The sequence below is a fragment of the Eublepharis macularius genome, chromosome 18, assembly GCF_028583425.1.
Source record: "Eublepharis macularius isolate TG4126 chromosome 18, MPM_Emac_v1.0, whole genome shotgun sequence".
Lineage (NCBI taxonomy): Eukaryota > Metazoa > Chordata > Lepidosauria > Squamata > Eublepharidae > Eublepharis > Eublepharis macularius.
The window spans coordinates 2,500,123-2,519,563 of NC_072807.1; the positions used below are offsets into that span (position 1 = coordinate 2,500,123).

At 49.7% G+C, this 19,441-nt stretch overlaps 1 protein-coding gene across 1 annotated transcript in view; it reads left to right on the forward strand.

The window, feature by feature from the left end:
• Window positions 1-6,127: 6,127 nt before the first annotated feature.
• Window positions 6,128-19,441, forward strand: part of P3H3 (prolyl 3-hydroxylase 3) — a 40,435-nt gene continuing 27,121 nt past the window's right edge. The window contains exons 1-3 of the mRNA XM_055002869.1: window positions 6,128-6,635; window positions 8,855-9,007; window positions 13,674-13,857. Coding sequence (XP_054858844.1) covers window positions 6,204-6,635; window positions 8,855-9,007; window positions 13,674-13,857 — 769 coding nt within the window. The 5' untranslated portion in view covers window positions 6,128-6,203. The remainder of the gene's footprint in view (window positions 6,636-8,854; window positions 9,008-13,673; window positions 13,858-19,441) is intronic.

The following is a 19,441-nucleotide window of genomic DNA, read 5'->3' on the forward strand; positions in this document are numbered from 1 at the left end:
ATACGTGTCTTGTTTTTTTTAATGTATTAATAATAACATTCCTGTCATTAAAATGATTAATCAAGTGCTTAACGAGATTTAACAGAGCCAACTGGGAAAGGAGAACATAATGCTCCGCCAAGACTCGGCTCACCTACAGATGACAGTGCATCAGATGCTAAGGAAGGAGAGGAGAGGAGATCAACAAGCATTTCTGTAGCGTGTGCCATGTGCCAAACTGCGTTGCACGTATTAACTGTGTAATCCAGGCTAGAGCGTTGCTAAAGCCAGCCTGTATTGTAGATGAGGGCGGCTAAAGAGAGGCATCTTTCAAGAAGCAGAGAGAAATGTCTCCGCTGCTGGCCCAAAAGAATTATAAAAAGCGGAGCTCTCTGGGTAAGGCGTTTGGCAACTCTCCCGCCCACTCGCGCTATGGGTGCCCTTTTCAGCAGAGGCTGAGCTCAGGGCAAAAGGCTCAGGAAGGTCACTACAGAGAGCAGGATTTGTGCGCATTCCTATATTCGGACCTCTTCCCAGCACCAGATCCTTTGGGTGGAGAAGGCGAGAGAGGAGGAGGAGGAGGGGAAGCCTGGCTTTGCTTAGAACCGCCCCTCCCTTTCCATTTCGGTCTGGCAATCGATTCTCCTCTTTTACAAGTGGTATTTTCCATTCTACCCATCTCCATATTTATTTCATTTTATTCTGACGTTCATTTCTGGAGCACCTTACAAAACAAGGCACTGTCTGACGATAATTGAAAACCACAAGCCTTGCCTGTGGGTTTGTAATCTGAAGCCTTGATGTAGGTGGTTAGTTTCCAGACATCTGAAACTGAGCGGGGGGGGGGGGGCGCACATGTCAGAGGGTGCTTCCACCAAGCCTACTGCAAAGGTGACCCTCAGTTTTTCCTGGCCTGGAGAGCCCTTTGGCCGTCCCCATCCCACTGCGATTGGGTTTGAGTCTCTCTGTGGGTTTTGTTTTCCCTCACAGTCCTCCACTCATAAACGCAGGCCCTTTTCTGACCAGTCACAATTGGTCTGATCTGAATTAACCGTGTAAATGGCACAGCTGTACTTCCTTGTGCAAGCGACAGGCGCTGGAGTGCAGGGAGCTTGGTGGTGAGTGTCAAGTATGGATGAGCAAGATTCGAGACCAGCAGCACCTCGAGGACCAACGAGATATCCAGGGTCTGTCATTTGAGAGTCATGCTCCCTTTTGTCAGATACGAGCATCTACCTGACAAAGACAGCTTGACTCTCCAAAGCTCATGCCCTGGAAATCTAGTCGGCCTTTAAGGGGCAGCTGGACTTTAACCTTGCTCTTCTACAGCAGACCAACATGGCTACCCTCCTAAAAGTATGGGTGAGGCAGCTCTTATCTCATCCTCGATTTTCTGAGGCTACCTCCAGCTTTCCTCTGTGTGTGGGGGACGGGGGAAGAATCATCTTCCAATGATGTTCCCACCACTAGAAGGGAGTTCATTCCAGCAAGTCCAAGAAAGGAGTGGCCATGTGGCATGCCACTGGGATACATCCCACGCTGCCATTATTTATTTATACGAGGCATTCCGTGTGCTGGTGCTAGACAAAACTTCAAAGGAAAAAACTGACGTGTCCCTGCCTCCCTACACCCAAAGAAGCTCGCAGTCTATTATAAAATGTCCTCCCCATCTATTCCTATTGTTTCGACTAATTTCTATTTTTTGTAACTATAAATAAGGCAGTAAGTACTAACAAAGATTTTTGCTTGAAAGGGTGCAGGATGGAACATCTAGTGTGGCTGTAATGCAGCACCATTGATCGCACGTGTGCACTGATGTACAATTTCATCTCCATTTGCAACTTTTCATGTTGTAAATCCCTATTGCAAGGGAGAAAGAAAATGAGTGTCAGAAAGAAGTGTTCTAGCGGGCATCCATGGCATGCTAGCTTTCTATATGGAGGGGAGTGTTTGTTTGGTTTTGCATGGTGAGCCCTTGGTAGCAGTTTGAAGTGGTGCAGCTCAAGCACAAGGTTACACAACCACTTCCGTGAGAACTAGGGCACAGGTCCAAGGGGAAGGGTCCTTGGCTCAGGCTGGGGCTATGGATCAGCGGAAGAACATCTGTTTGCATATGGAAGGCCCTAAGCTCAGTTTCCAGTGAAAAGGATCAAATAGATGTGAAAGACCTCTGTGAGACCCTGGAGAGCCGCAATTCTGGCTTTCACAGGCCAACTATCCTACAGGCCCAACTAACGGCCGTTCTCGCATTAAATGGAGCCAGGAAGACGCTGTCGTTCTGGAAGCTTGGCGCGATGTGCCGTGGCCAGTAAGCAGTGTGAAAACAGCCAAAGATTGTGGCCTTCAATGAATTCATAGCAAATTCATCTGAGCCCTTCCTTAGTGCTCATGCTATTAGCTGCTAACCAAGTCCTGATTTTATCCAAGAACAGCTATAACCTCAGCCCAAACTTAATTGAGATACAACACCTTAGAATATAGGAGAGTTTAGGCCCTCTTTTAATCCTTAATGGTGCATTATCAGATTATTGCATGCTAGTAATGTGCAATTTTCATTGATTTTTTAAAGCCAGTGAGAGCCATTAGTCTGATGTAGATGCCCTCTTGCATAACTCAGACCACAGAAATTCACTCAAGCATTCCTGTACCAAAGCCAAAATTCTTAGTGGGACAGAAAATACTCCTTTTAGAAAAGAGCTGCAGAATCCATTAAGACCCCAAGTCAATTGTTCCAGTGCTTATAATCCCCCTTTCTGACAATTTTATTTTAGCTCTCAGTATTTTTGCCTTCATCCTTTGGACTTTGTGTTGCGTTTTTCTCTTCTGACATAAACTGATATAAAAATAGCCACCCATAACCACGTCATACTGTGCCCTTTACTTAACATATCAAGCAGGTCTCTGGAGAGGCAGCGTACATTTTTCAAAATCTGTAAAACCCACAGCCTTCCTAATCCCAAAGTCTTGGAACAGGTAACAGTATGTTAATTACCTTGAGCCAACCCTATCCAGAGCTACCAAAACTGAGTTCAATTGAAACCACTTTTCACCACTTCCAGAAAGTGCACAAATGTTGATTTTCACGTCTGAGAGAAGAGAATCCCATTGTGGAACAGCTACCGAGTACCTGGTCCAGCCCGTGTTTTTTTTACCTGCCCTTGCACCTTATATGCTAAGAAACTATGTGATTGTGTCTACCCTGTCTAGCTAGGAGAGATCAGGCGGCTATCATACAGAATGGTGCAGAGACCTGCACACTCCAGCTCTGACTCGAGATCTACCTGTATCCCCAAGCTGTGGACTTCCTCCTTCAGGAGACACGCGACCCTGTCCGGATGAGCCCATCTCCATACTCCTGCACCTGTTTTATTGTCAGCCAACAGCACCACTGCCTCATCTGGATTGAACTTTAGTTTATGGGCCCTCATTCATCCTGTTACTTCTTCCAAGCACTGATTCTGGGTCTCCTGCCTCACCCAAGTCAGATGAAAAGGCAAAATAAGAGTGTCCTCATACTCAAAATCACTCAGCCACGTTGCATAAATGTTCAGATGCTAAACGGCCCCCGTGCGTAGTGCAAGCGGGCACTCCTAGCTAATGCTGCGGCCTTGGTGAATTTGGTGCCCCAAACACTAGTCTAGTCCACTTGGATGGTTCTCTGCCCAGAATGCCTCCCCTGATGCCCAGATGGCATTCTCAAGACAGCAGCCATTGCTGTTACGTGAATGAACAAGGGCAGGGTATACCAGCACTCACTAGGGAAACTACACCAAGGTGGATCTGATGAAGAGAGCTTGGCTCTACACTTGATCTTAGCCAAAAGGCTGAGAAGCGAGAGAGCTTGACTCTCAAAAGCGTATACCTTGGTAATCTTGTTGCTCTCTAAGGTTCTACTGGACTGGAATCTTGTTCTGCACCACGAGGCATCACAGGCCAATAGCGAGATCCTACAGGGGGACTGATGCAGTTTCATTATTAGCTCAACCTTTTAACAATTCAGCATCCATATAGCACTTGTTAATGGCGCACATTCATTGTGAGGATCCTTGATGCGGTGATGGTTGTGGAAAGTGCCATTAAGTCATAGCTGACTTATGGTGACTCCAGCCGGAGCTTTCAAGAGACTAACAGAGATGGTTTGCCATCGCCTGCCTCTGCACAGCGACCCTGATGTCCTTGGGAGGTCTCCCGTCCAATTACTACGGCCTGCCCCGCTTAGCTTCTGAGATCTGCTGAGACTGGGCTTGCTTGCCTGGGCTATCCAAGTGAGGGGGTCAGGGGCAGGGGCTGTGGTTCTCACAGGTGGGAAGCTGAGAGAGAGAGAAAAGGAGCTGACGGCTCCAGCCTCCTCCCAATGAGTTCACAGATGTATTTGGGGGGGGGGGGGATTCTATCTTGCGCTCTTGACCTGTACAAGGCTCATGACACAGCTTGCAATCAGAAACATAAAAATATAGCACAGTAAAAATATTTTTAAAATATTAAAATTAGTTTAATAAAAATCACAGCCTGGGATCATGAGCAGATACACACATATAAAAACAAAGCACACAGACCAATTAAAAGGCATTTCTGAGCCTGGTGCTTAAAACGAAAAACAGTTGGCAACAGTCGAGCCTTGGCTGGGAGGGACCCCCCCCCGCCCCCCGGGGAGCAGGTGTGACCATGGGAAAGGCCTCTCTCCTGTAGCCACTCACCAGACTTTGGGGGGGGGGGCATATTGATGGCTCTGCCTGGAAGATTTGGGAGCGGCTTAGAACGCCATTCTCCCCCTCCTCCATTTTCTCACAACTCTGTGAGGTAAGTCAGGCTGTGAGAATGTGAAGAGCCCAAGAGCCCCCTGTGAGCTTCCATGGTACAAGGAAGGATTTGAACTCAGGTGTTGCCAGGGAAACTGATCACAGATCAGTTGTAATGCCAGGAGAACTCCAGGCCATACTTTGGTAGCCCTTTTCCAGCACATCCTGAAAAGTTGTGAAGACGGTGCCCCCCTGTGGGCTCTGAGGGGTGCAAAGCTGCTCACGTTGTTCTCTCCTCCGCTTAATCCTGACAACAACCCTGTGAGACAGGCCAGACTCAAGAGGGTGCGACTGACCCAAGGTCAACTTCCATGGCAGAGTGGGGATTCGAACCTGGGTCTCCCGGATCCAGCACTCTACCCACTAAACCACACTGGCAGCAGGAGGCAGATTCTGGAGAACAGTTGTATAAAAAGTCTACAGAAACATTTCACCTAATTTGGGAGCATTTTGCATTCAAAGACCCTTGCCTGGCACATATCTATTGTTTCCAGTCCCCCCCCCCCCCGCCTCTTCCTGCACCTTTCCATAGCAGCAGCCCAAGAGATATATAAACTCGGCAGGCTAAACCTTTTTCTGCCATAGAAGCCGCCCTGTGTTCACTGGGACTGGTTCCTTCATTACCAAGTCAGCCCTGCCTGTGGCCTCCCGCTGCTCTACCTCACAGGACTGTTGTAAGGATTCCAGCAACAGAGTAGGGTTTGAAGGCTGCAAGCGCTTTGTCTAAATAATAGCAACAGTGGATTTATATACCGCCCTTCAGGATGACTTAACACCATTCAGGGCGGTTTACAAAGTATGTTGTTATTATCTCCCCAACAACAAAACCCCGTGAGGTGGGTGGGGCTGCGAGAGCTCTGAGAGAGCCGTGACTAGCCCAAGGTCACGCAGCTGGCTTCAAGCGGAGGAGTGGGGACTCGAACCCGGACGCTACTCTTGACTGGCTCTAGAGAGGAGCAATTGTCCCGTAGCGCCCATGACAGCGAGAATGGGAGTCCGTCTGTCTTTACAGCTCGGAGAGGGGAGGAAGGGGCGCGGGGCTCGCCTTCTCGCTGTGTCCGGAGATGCGAGCTGCGACTCCCTGCGACTCCAGGGAAGCGCCTCCCTTGCCACGAGCGTTGCGAGGCTCGCGATCTCGCCCGGGCCGCCTCTTCTTTTCTACCGCTACGGCCTGACACGGCTTCCAGCCGAGCTCGGTCTTTCCGGCGAGTAAGTGCGCCAGGCAGCTTCCCAGGCGCCCTGCTGCCGCTGCTGCTGCCGCCGCTGCAGTCGCGGGCCGGAAAGCGGCCCCCCGCCCCCGCCCCCGCCCCCGCCCCGCAGGAAGCTTCTCGCCCGCCCCCCTCGGCTGGCCGCGCCTTCCCCGGGCATCGGTGTCCAGCCTCGGGCCGCTCCTTCGGGCCGCCTTGCGCGTCCCCCCGGGCAGCCATGCCGGCCTGCGCGGGGCGCCTCTCCCTGGCGCCGCCGCTGCTGCTGCTGCTGGCGCTGCGCTTGTGCCTGGGCTCCGGCCCGCCGCCCGCCTTCGACCTGCTCTACGCCGACGGCGTGCGCGCCTACTTCGCGCGGGAGTGGCCGCGGGCGGCCGAGCTGCTGCAGCGCTCCGTGCACGGCTACGCGCGCCTGCGGGACGGGCGCCGCGAGTGCCAGCGCGCCTGCCGGGCCGAGGCGGGCTGGGCGGCCGCGGCGCCGCGCGGGGAGGCCGCCTTCTTCGGGCGGCTGCTGCAGCGGGCCGAGTGCCTGGAGGAGTGCCTGCGCCGCCGCCTGGACGGGCAGCCCTCGCGGCACCGCGCCAGCGCCGACGTGCGCCGCGACTTCGAGCAGCGGCAGCCCTACAACTACCTGCAGGTGGCCTTCTTCCAGGTGAGGCCGCCGCCGACGTGGCTGCGCCCCCCGCCCGGCCGGAGCGCCGGAGCCCCGAAGGCCGCGTCCGTCGGGGGCGGGGGGCTGCGCCTGCGCCTGCGCCGCTCCGGCGGGTTGGAGTTTGGAGGGCTGGCTTCCGAGCTGGGAGAGCCGAGTTCGAGCGCCACTCCAGCCGCACACTCTCAGCCCAGCCTACCTCTCAGGGGTGTTGTAAGGAGAAAACGGATCTCCATCGGGAAGAAAGGCAGGGTGTAAGGAAATACATTGGCCTCTTCTGGAAGGTCTCTCTCACCCCTTAAAACCATTCTGTGGCGGCTGAGGCTTTCTGTGCCGCCGGATTATCTGCCCGTGTGCAATTCATTCCCAAGGAGGGTAGGTGGGGTGGGCAGATCCCAGAGAACATGGACACTCGAGCCTGGCTGAAGTTGCCTTAGAAATCGCCTACAATTGTGTTTTCGAATCCCCAGCTCTAAGGATTCTCTCTCACTCTGTGTAGGCTGCTAAATGTCACAGAATGTGAGAGTACACGTTTGCACGCACACACGGTGCATGGATTGTGTTGCAGGGACTCATTCATTCATTCATTTTATAGTCCACCTCTGAGACTCAAGGCAGATTGCCCAGAATAAGACAATATGATAAACAATGCAATAGGGTAAGGATAACAGAGATTTGGAAACAAGCAGAAATCCAATGCAGAGCTGGAAAAAATGACGAAACGAGGCATAAAAAGATTGATATGACTGATTAAACAATGCAGAACTATCCAATAGGAGGAGCATGCTTGCAGCAACAGGCAATATATGGGAATCTCTCGGAACCGTTTACTTAGAACACGCAATTGCTGGTGTAAAAAGGCCATATGCACTATGCATGCAAGTTACCATCTCAGGCTACTGTGTAGTTCCATATTTTCCTTCTCAAAAGGCCTGGTGGAGGGAGGGGGAGGTAAAAGGAATATTTTTATTACAGTGGTACTGCATTTACCCCCTGCCAAGGAGACTGAAAATGGCTTCCATCATTCTCCCATCCTCCATTTTAGCCTCACAACAACCCTGTGAGGTAGATTAAGCTGTGTGTGTGAGATTGCCCCAAGGAGGCCCAGCAGGCTTCCATGGCAGATTGGGGATTCGAACCTTGGTCTTCCACACTGTAGCCCCACACTCTAACCTTTGTACCCTTGTTTGCAGTGTGGGACCCCCTCAGCGCTCTTTCCCTCACCTTTACTGTGACTGAGATTAGGAAATTTATATTCTACCAGAATACCACCTTTGTTCTTACATTTTCCCCCATGAATGCTATTTTTTTTTGTTGTTCATATAATTTCACAAACTTGCAGGTGTCTGGTATGTGATGATGAATTTTAAAAGCTTGGAAACAAAGTGTGGGGATTTATGAAGGATACCAAATAGGGGAAGGGATAGTTCTACCCCCTACATTTCAAACTAAATAAGATTATTCCTTAGGAACGCCTCAATTTCTACCCAGCATATGGGTTCTGCTCCTTGAATGACTGTTGTTCTAATCTATGACACGCGCCTGAGTTCTAGATGCACATCTCAAAGGCACAAATCCCTTTTGCTTAAAAAAGGGTAACTTTTCATCTTTACAAATCATCTCATATTATGAAGTATATAGTTCTATACAGGGCTTTTTTTCCTGAGAAAAGAGGTGGTGGAACTCAGTAGGCTGCCAGCACAGGGGGCAACTCCTGGCAACTCCTTGGTACCACATGCGCGAGCGCAGTGCGCGCACGCTCCCAGGACCGCACAATGACGTCACTTTGGGTCAGCTGGAACAAGGGGGGAGTTTTAAAAAGTTTAAATCACCCTTGCATATATGCCAATAAAGGCTTGCTTGACTTGAAATCGCCCTTGGCAAGAATGGTCATGTGGCTGGTGGCCCCGCCCCCTGATCTCCAGACAGAGGGGAGTTGAAATTGCGGCGTGGAGGGCAATCTCAACTCCCCTCTGTCTGGAGATCAGGGGGCGGGGCCACCAGCCAAGTGACCATTTTCAAGAGGTGCCGGAACTCCGTTCCACCACGTTCCCGCTGAAAAAAAGCCCTGGTTCTATAACAAATGTTTTTAAACCAGATACTTCCCATTTAATTTGAAAAAAGCCTTCCGACTTTGCCCAGTCTCTTCCCCGCCTCCAGTCCCTAATGCCGCCCTTGTGACCTCCACTGGCTTCTCAGCTGCTTTATTGTGTCTCCCGCAGCTTAAGAGACTGGATGAAGCTGTTTCTTCTGCGCACACTTTCTTCGTGGCCAATCCACAGCACTTACAGATGCGTGAGGATATGGAAAAATACCAGCGCATGGCAGGGGTGAAAGCAGAGAGCTTTCGGGATCTTGAGGCTGTGCCACATTGGGTAAGACCCTTACGGGAAGTGGGAAGCTCCGGGGCTGTTCGGAAAGGCCTCTCCGTAAAGGCCACGTTGGGTAGAAAGGCTCCCGGCGATAAAGACAGGTGGGCCACATTCTTTGACATGGATGAGTTGTCTGTTTACCGTGAAATCTACAAGGTAAATTTAAACACAGGTCAGAAGATAATCAGTACTTCCACTTACATGTAATTTTTTTTATTTTCCACATAATTTTTAGTACCTATGGAGGCCAAGTTACACCAGGGTGACATATTATTTTCTATAATACTCGTTCCGTCAGAAGTTTTGCCCTTAAATATGAAAAATGTAGCTCAGTGTATTAAAAAATATCAATACATGAACTTTAAAAATTGCAGGTGTTGAAAACCAATAAATTGAACCTCCCTTTATTTGGCTAGCTTTGACCCTTCAGCATTTTTCATGGGCGATTCTGCAACCACAAAAGCTATAACCTTGAAGAGAAATGTAGGGTTCTTTTTTTGGAGTGTGAGATAACCACAGAGTGTCTCTCATTGTTCTCCTTAGAGGAAAATCAGACTGTCAAGAAGAAAATAGGTAACTCAGTATTACTAACTGGTTCAAGCTATCAGTTTTATTTAAATGTTGAGTGTGGAAGATTTTTAAGTGTGAGATAGCCACTGTTGCTTCACCCTGTGGTGAAGTAGTTCAATATCTTTTAGGATTTATGCTTCATTGAATGCGCTTACAATTTTTGTTAGGATGCACTCTTAGTTAAGTGGTATAGCAAACTTTGAATGAGGACACCTTCCAGGTAAAAGCAGGTGCCTTATCTCTTGGGAAGAGTTGCTGTGATCTTTTCCTGTGGAAGTCTGGTGTTGATACGGCTGCTGGTGCTATACGGTGGCTACGGGGTCCGGATGATGGGTTTTTCTGCATTTTCCATGTAGTAGTCCTTCCCCTCCCCCTGCCACAGGGATGCTTTTTGAATTTTTATTTTTAATTGTTAATTGGCATGCCAATATACTGTTATGTCAGTGTATCACCATTTTTTTTAAAAAATCAGCACAGCCCTCAAATGATGCAAAGGGGAGGGGCATTGCAACTACAGGGACTGTGGCAGAAAAAAATGGCACCAATGTGGCTGGGACCAGAAAATCTTGAGTTTTCCTCTCGTTTAGTAGCAACCCTGTCTTTGTTGTGATTCTTCCCAAAGGAGAATGACCAAAGATGGCAGAAAAGACAAGGAAAACTTGGGTGGTCCACAAAAGCATTGTGATGCAGGGGGTGGGGCACTTCCAAGAGCATCTAGGCTGGGACAGGTAACCTTGGCACTTGAGAAAGTAGCTTTTGGAGGACCAGGTTAGCCAATGGTCGGGTCTGGGGGCAGAATGTCCAGGGCAGGCCAGGATGCAGGTGGCATAGCCAGGTAACTAGAGAAGCAAGGGGCGAGCAGACCAAGGGAGCCACAGAAAAGAGGAGGCGAGAAAGCCAGTCAAAGGCAGCAGGTAGGGCAGCCGAGGAATTCCAGACGGAGCTGGTGCCATCGTCCCCTTCCTGCTTCCAGAGAGGTTGCTGGGAAGCCACAGCCAGGAGGACTCAGGCACACCGAGCGAGCCCACATTTCAGAGGCAGGCTGTGCTGAGGAGGGGTCCCTGTAAGGCGGAAGCACCCGTTTTTTATTTACTTGCATCATTTATACTCAGCCTTTCTCTCCAGTGGACACCCAAAGCCACTTACATCATTCTGCCCCCTCCCTTTTATCCTCACAAACAACAGCCCTCTGAGGTGGGTTGGCCTGAAAGTGGGTGACTGGCCCAAGATCACTCGGCAATCTTTCATGGCAGCGTGGGGATTTGAAGCAGACTCTCCTAGAGCCTCATGCAACACTAACCACTACACCACACTACACTGCACTGGCTCCCTCCGGAGCGCACAGGAATGATGCTTCCATCATAAACTATCCTCCACGGAGCCTCTTCTGCATCTGCAGCTGATCCAGGACTTTGGTAACCAGGCGGCTGCTTTGCAGATGGGGGATTATCTCCCTGGGTAGTTGTGTGGCAGATGGCTGGGGCCCCATCTAGTTTTTGCATTCCTCCGTGTATGCAGAGGGTGGGGCTAGCTTTGCAAAACCAGACGGGCTGGAGGTAGGAGGCAGCTCATGAAAAATGCTAGTGGGAGGCTCTTCCCTTGCAGATGCAGCAAACGGAGAGGGAAACTGCTTTTTTTTACAGGGCACACAAATGTGTATGTTCATAATAGTGTAAATCCAATAGGTTTGGAGATACTGCATTGGAAAGCGCATGATTCAGTCCCAGCTGACGGGGCCAGTTGCTGCAGTGTGTCCCTGTGCCCCCTCCTGCCCGGTCAACCATATGTATGAGCCCCAAGGCGGAATTGAACTTTGTGGCGCATCTCATCTCTGAGGATCTTTATAAGAACAAGGACTACATGCCCTTCAAAGAAGACACCTCCATGTAAAAATCTAAAGTGTGGCGTAGCAGTTAGTTAGACTGTCAGAATAAGACTTGGGAGACCCCAGTTCAAATCCCCACTGAGAAACTAACTACGGGCCACATTTCCCTCGTGTCCTCCCCAAGTCTACACAGTCAGACATGTGTTGCAAATTCCACACTAGGAACCTAGGAAGTGAGTTCCCAGGCACTCACAGACCAGTTGGGACCTGGGGTGCACGGAGAGAGGAGACTTATCCCCCTCCCCGCACCATTTTCCATATTTGGAACGGCCCCAGGGAGCCACTCGCAGGGCTCATTTTGAGGGGAAACGCACCAGAACAATATTCCGGCAGTTCCCCCGAGTCTGGTGGCCCCACCCACCTGACTTTAGGGCCGTTTAGGCCACGATTGGGGCCAAAATGGCCCGAATCCAGGCCAAAATGGCCTGGATAGGGTCGGTGCCGGGTAGGGAAACCTTCCCCCACCCAGCACCAACCCAATCCCAGCCATTTCGTCCCGGATCCAGGGCGAAACGGGCCCAAAATGGCCATTTTTGGCCTGGATAAGGGCCAAAACGGCCCGGGTCAGGTCAGGTTGGTGCCAGGTGGGGGAAGCCTCCTCCGCCGGGCACCAACCTGATCCTGGCCATTTTGGCCCCGATCCAGGCCGAAATGGGCCCAAAATGGCAATTTTCAGCCATTTGAGGCACGTTTCAGCCCGGTGCCGGGTGGGGGAACTCTCTCCTGACAGGCACTGACCTAGCTCTGGCTATTTTGGCCCCGATCCAAGCCCAAATGAGGCCTAAATAGCCATTTTTGGCCATTTGGGGCCCGTTTTGGCTGGGATCAGGACCAAAACCGCCAGGATTGGGTCAGTGGCTGGCGGGGGACCCCTTTCCTGCCCAGCACTGACCCGATCTGGTCCGTTTTTGGCCTGATCCAGGCCAAAACGTGCCCAAAATGGCCATTTCGGCTCTGTTTCGGCCTGGATTGGGGCCAAAAGGGTCCTGATCGGGCTACTGCCAGGTGGGGAAACACTGCCCTGTCTGGCAGCAGCCAAATCCCATTTGGCCGCAGCCATTTCAGCCCGATCAAGGGGTGTGTCATATACTAATGAGTCATGCTAATGAGTTCCTGCAGCTCTTTTTCTACGAAATGACCCCTGGCCAGTCGTATTCTGTCGTGGAAACTGTGTGTGTGTGTGTCGGTATTAAAATATTTATATCCCCCTTTTCCTTGTGGCTCAGGATGGCTTTCATATCACAGTTAAAATGTTATAGTTTAAAACCAGTAGAAGAAAACCCCAAATATCCCCCTCCCCCACCCCAGATATCTGCAGTTTCGATCCCTTTAAAAGTCCTGGCAACTAAAATGGCTGTAAAGCCTTTCCTGAAGATGTCTAGCAATGGCGTTCCTTCATCTCCTGGGAGCCCCTTCCATAGAGGGGCAGCTGTTTTCATTACAAGGCAGGCGTCTTCATTCGTGCTGGGCGGGTCACCGGTAGGTGGCGGTCCATAGTTGGCGCAGGGGGACGTGTGGGAAGAGATGGCCCTTGAGGTCCCCTAGTGGGCGACATGCAAGTTTCCCCAAAGGGGAAAGCAGCTTCCAGCACTATTTTAAGCTCAGCAAAACTGCTGGAGGGGAGGCTTGCAGTGCAGCCCCAAGCAGAGTTACTCCAGCCTAACCCATTGATGTCCGTAACTCTGCTTAGGTGTGTACAGCTTATCCCCTACTTCATGGGCACCACAGCCCCGATGCTGGTCAGACCCATACGTGACTGGGAATTAAGTTCCTGGCACAGAACTTGCAGTGCATGCCTAATTGTGTGGCTGCAAGAGAACACAAAGAGAAGGTAACATGTACTGAGGGCCCTGACTGCTACCCCTCACCTCCCATTTTATAGGTGAACAGGGAAAATCTGAATTGGAAAAATGCAGCCCTGAGAGGGCTGCCAAGGGGCAAGAGGGGATGAAATGCCAAGGGCTGTGGTCCCCTGGGGGGCAAGTCATGTGATTTGCTTTCATATGAGGTTTGGGTGGGCTCTTGGTGGGGTGAGGGAAACCCAGAGGAGGTCTTTACCTGGGGGCATGTGGGGCTCTAGCCCTGAGGACTGGAATTCTGCTTGCCTGTGCAGTTGCCACAGGCCCCTAGAGGGCAGCCTTTCCCTTTTGGAGAGCCGCAGTCCTGGTCCATTCTCAGACACAAGTGACGGTCTGTGGTTTTCTGGCTTTGCAGGTGGCGTATGAAGCTGGGGTGCACCATTATAGTGGGGACGAGTACCCGCAAGCGGTGGCAAAGCTGGAGGAGTCACTTAGCAAAGGGCTGCAGGCGCTGGAGGATTGCCGAGCCCTTTGTGAAGGCCTCCAGGAGGAGGAAGAGGAGGAGGAGATGCAGCCTGGTCTCTATGAAGCTATTGCAGGTAGCAGCAACAGCCCAAGGCAGCACTCAGGCTGGAAGTCTGAAGAAAGTCTGCGTTGGGAAGGGTGCATGGTTTGGGGGAGCAAAGTTGCCCAAGTTGGAGAGGCATCCCTAATTAATCTGCTTCCAGAAATCCGCCTCTGTTTTGCCAGTTGAATATTCTTCAGATATTCTCTAAATATTTACTGCTTGGTTGTTGTGGGTTTTCCGGGCTGTATTGCCGTGGTCTTGGCATTGTAGTTCCTGACGTTTCGCCAGCAGCTGTGGCTGGCATCTTCAGAGGTGTAGCACCAAAAGACTTTTGGTGCTTTTGGTCTTTTGGTGCTACACCTCTGAAGATGCCAGCCACAGCTGCTGGCGAAACATCAGGAACTACAATGCCAAGACCACGGCAATACAGCCCGGAAAACCCACAACAACCATCGTTCTCCGGCCGTGAAAGCCTTCGACAATACATATTTACTGCTTATTCATGAGAATGTTGGTATATTTGATCCAATACTACAAGTGCGTACTGTGAAAAAAAAGTGGGTTGTGAGGTTAGGATCCTGTCTTTGGGAGGATATCTGTCTTCTTTGTTTTTACCTTTTTGTCGTTTGACGGAATAGTTTTTCAGCTTCTGTGCAGGTTTATGCTGTGCAAAATCTGCAGAATATGGCACAATAATTCATATGTAATTTTTTTGGTTTTTCTCTCTTTTTAAAAGAATTTTATTTAAATAAAATAATAAAGTAAGAGCATAATATAAAAGTTATGCAGATTCTAAATTAAACATTAAATTGAAAGTTATGCAATCTTATACAACCAATAAACAGTACAGTTGCAAAAGTCTTGGGAATAAAACAAGCAATACGTTTAAGTTTCTTTAACCTAATAAACTAATTATTACATATTTGGCTTCTCTGATCCTAGATACATAACTTACTGCTTCCCTCTCCTTCCCTCCCTCCCTCTAGGCTTCTATATCAATTAGTTTAGCCCAAGTAATCGAAAAAATCCTTCCATTTTTTCCAGAAGTCGGTTATAAGTAGGTAGTCAGTTTGGCCATTGAGGCGTATTCGTGAACCTTCTCTCTCCACGCTGGGAGACCAGGACAAGGATCGTTTCCCCATTTTCCTGCAAATAGTACTCTCGCTGCCGTCACCACGTAACAGAATAGATCTCCTTGCTCTTTTCTCACCTTAGTTGGTAAAATATTTTAGAGCATACTTTTCGGATTTAATTGAAATCTGAGTTTGAGGATCTTCTGCATCTCTTCATGTATTTTTATCTAGTATTTTCACAATTCCTTACAAGTCCACCACACATGGTAACACGTTGCATCCATATTCTGACACTTCCAACAATGTCCACGGTAACCCTTACTAATCCTCGCAATATCTTTGGGAGTAATGTACCGTCTAAAACACATTTAATACCAATTTTCTCTCAGTAACTAGCAGCCTGTACATTTTATGCCTTTAGTCTATAAATTTTCCCTTAAGTTCATCGGAATAGATTCCCCAAAATTTTGCATCTATTTTATCATACAAGTTTTAACTTGCCCCGTTTCTATATGGTGTTGCAGTAATATTTTGTAAATCTTCCCCAATAGGTTTTTTTGTTCTCTCAAGATAGAAAATATCTTGGTCGTATTACGGTCCTTTTCTGTGACAGGTTTGAGTGATTTAGATCCGTTCTTGTACTAGAGGTACATTATCCTGGGGGAAAGCCTTCCCTTGATGCAGTTCCCTCTTTGAGGAATCTTGAGTCAGGGGATGGCTCTTTCCAGTGGAGGAAAGCAGAACGGATCTGTGGGATCTAACCCGTTGTTTTTGGTATCCTTTTAAATATCTGAAAGAACGCCAGGGCTTTTTTTCAGGGGGAACGCAGTGGAACGGAGTTCCGGAACCTCTTGAGAATGGTCACATGGCTGGTGGCCCCGCCCCCTGATCTCCAGGCAGAGGGGAGTTGAGATTGGCTGTGCGGAGGGCAATCTCAACTCCCCTCTGTCTGGAGATCAGGGGGCGGGGCCACCAGCCATGTGACCAGTTTCTCCGAGGGCAACCCACTGAGTTCCACCACCTCCTTTCCCAGAAAAAAAGCCCCGAAGAACGCTGTTTCGAATTGGACAGTATGCATCTCAGGTGTTCGGCTGTGAGCTCCCTTGGCCTTCTCTCTTCCACCATGTCTACAAATTGCTTTTCATTCTTCTTTCTCTTTCCAGAGACTCTGATATCACTCATTGCATTTCATCCATTTTGCCTCTCTGTCAAGAAATGTGTAAGAACTTCTTCCTTTTATTTTTCTCCCTTCTGATTGTTACCAGTAGGTATTTGTGCACAAATTCCCTGAACTGAACAACAGTTGCAAAAAGGGAAAAAAATATTCTCAACTACAGTTGTTTTCTTTGGATGTTGAATTTCTCCTTTAAATAACGAAGGATGTGTTTGTTTGTATACAGTTTCTATACAGTCACAAACCTTTCTTCTGTCTCCCCTTTTGTCTACACCTGCAGTTCTTCCTTTTCCATTTTTCTGCAGTTGGGGGTTTGCCTCAGTTCTCTTAAAATAGGTTGGGTTGGATCCTGTGGAGCCTGATCTTCCCTGCCTTCCTCAGCTGTCCCTTGTGACCCATCCCGAAAGCTGATGCTAGAAGTCGAAGGAACCTTGTGGACAAGCTACCAGGTGGCACAGGCAGGTGGAAGCAAAATCATCCCCTCCCTCTTGTGTTATCAGACAGCTTCTTCTGCTAGCAGAAGATGGGAGGGGGTTTTGCCCAGCCCTCTTTTTTTTTTTTTTAGCCCTCTTTAACACAGCTGTGTAGCATTTTCTACAGGTGGGTCTCAGATTGTTAGGGGAAGGCAGAGAAGATCCACTGCTGTGAGCATCTTGCACTCACTGTTTGTAGGATCCAGCCCCTTGTATTTAGAAAGACGTAAAAATAAGACAGAGGGCTGGAATAGATTTGCACTGGGAGTTCCTTTCCTTGATACAAGATTTGCAGGGAGGGGACACTGGACCCAGCCTGCAAACTCCTTCACAGTGTGCTGTTCCCACCCAGGATCAAGACCGTGAAGAGCGTCCCCCCCCCCTGGCTTGCAAATTGTTGCCCTGATCAGAACTGATCTTGGGGGGTGGGGGTGGACCTGATGCAGAAGACCACATAGTTTTCTGCAGTGGTCCATTTTTGTTTGGGGTAACAGCACAGGCGGGATGCTGAGGATCCTCCAGCGCACGCGGAGCAGCCCAGTCCAGCCCAGAGTGGAAGCAGCACATGCAGGAAAAGGGGAGAACACACGCCTCACTTGTGCCTGGGGCAGACTTCGCATGTTTATTTATCTGTTATTCTCACTTATAGGCGAAAAACAGAGTGCATGCAAACGTATCTGTTTAAGGCAACAAGACAAACAGTCCAAAAAAGACTTTATCCTATATCTAAAAGCTGAGCCGTATTGGTGACGACTCACTTTTTATTCTGGTGCACTGAGGGCCCTGCGGTGCGCCTGCACCAGAATAAAAGGAAAATTGTCAGTGGCAGGCCTCTGAGGGGCTGCAGAGCCGGTGAGGAGGCGCAGCAGAGGGGGAGCTCCCTGCCTTCGCGGCAGCCACGGAACCACTTTGTGCCTCCCCACTGGCTCCGCGGCTCCTCAGAGGCCTGCCTGTGGAGCCAGCGAGGAAGCACAGTATGGCCCCACAGCCGCTACTGGTGGTGGCGAGGCTCCCCACTGCCACTGCAAGGCCATGGGACCTTGGGAGGGGCCATGGAGCCAGGAAGGAGGCACAGCGCAGGGAGGACCCCCCCATGCACGGCCTTCCGGCCACTTCCGCGGCGGCTGCAGGGCCCGTTGTATTTATTTTTACAATGGGCTCTGTTGCTAGTCCCTAATAAAAGTCACCTCTTGAGCTGAACTACAACACGGCAACTTTACTCACGAAGAGCTTAACAAGAGTCCTGCTGGATCAGAGCAATGGTCCATCTAGTCCAGCGTCCCGTCTCACACGGTGGACATCTTCTCCAAGGATGCCCTCCTGAACAATTCTGCGTTGGGGCGTCATAAGAGCCTCCGGTAGAGCCTTCCGCAGGGTAGGGGCCACCAGAAGGAATCCGCATGAATGGGCAGTTGCCAATGGTACTTCTTCGCAGGATGCTGCCTCCAGAAGGTTTGCTCAGGGGAGTGGAGCTGTCAGAGCAGAGCTTGAGCAGGAGAGGCAGTCATGCCGGTAGATGGGTCCAGTGCCTTTAAGGGCTTTGGTGGGGGTAGCTAGCCCATTGAATTGGGCCCGGTAAATGATCGTTAACCAGCGGAGTGTCTGTAGAAAGGGACTGACAGGCAGGTTCCGCTCTGTGGTGCCCAGCAGTAACGGGGCAGTGGTCTCCAGCATCACATTCCTTGTGTCTCTCAGAGATTGACCCTCGGATTTGAGAGCTGCCAACAGTTTATAACTTTGACTCTTCAGCTATGCAGAGGCCTGATTCGGATGTGGGCCGTAGTGCGTGGGAACGATGATTTCCCTGGGGACGTTGCACAGGAGGAGGCTCAACTCCCCTTCCCCCCATACTTTGGGGTCTCATTACAAACTGGGCCCCCATACCCCTAAGTTAAAAAAACTGCTGGGAGGCCAAAACACAAAATTCTCGACACATGTCTGGTTTGGTGGCCCTCAGAGTGCAACCCAAAAAACTAGGCACGCCCAATAATAATAATAAATTCAATTTATATACTGCCCTTCAGGACAACTTAATGCCCACTCCGAGTGGTTTCCAAAGTGTGCTATTGTTATCCCCTCAACAACAATCACCCTGTGAGGTGGGTGGGGCTGAGAGCTCTGAGAGAGCTGTGACTGCCCCAGGGTCACCCAGCTGGCTTCGAGTGGAGGAGTGGGGAATCAAACCCGGCTCTCCAGGTTAGAGTCCTGTGCTCTTAACCACTACACCAAACTGACTCAAGGCAAGCTTTTGACTATATATTCCTGAGTTGTAAAAGCACTTTATTGTGTAACATATGTGCGTGGAAAAACTGCTGTTTGAAAAACGCAAGCCCCAATTGCCTGATGGGCGCACAGAAGGAATTCCAGGGACCAAATCCTCTTTATGGCTCGGCTGCTTCCTATTTTTGTTGCTTATTCTAATATATTTTAAAATAATTTATTTAGCAGAAATATGGATGGAAACACAGAATGGCTACAGAATTAAAATTTTAAAAGTAGAAACAACAGATTTTGGTCCAGGAGTAGTTAAAGCTTCATTACTATGAATACGTGTTTGGAAATAAGTCCTATCAAGATAGGGAGGTTTACTTTCAAGTAAACAGCCGGAAGTGTAAACTGCAGAGGTGTTTTCAAGTGAAACCATTCAAATTTTATCTGATTCCATGGAATTTCTATCCCGTGGCTTTTTTTTGTGCTGCCAGCTAAACTTTTCATCAGCTTTTTTTCTCTGATCTCTGCCCGTTTTGTCTTTCTGCTCCCTGTCACCATTTACTTGGCATAGGAACAGCAAGTCTTGAATGGAGCTTCATTTTGCTACATCCACTCCTCCCTTGTGTCACCCGTCTGGTTCCATTTGCTCCAAATATTGGCTGGCCTGAGTCTTTATTTTATTTC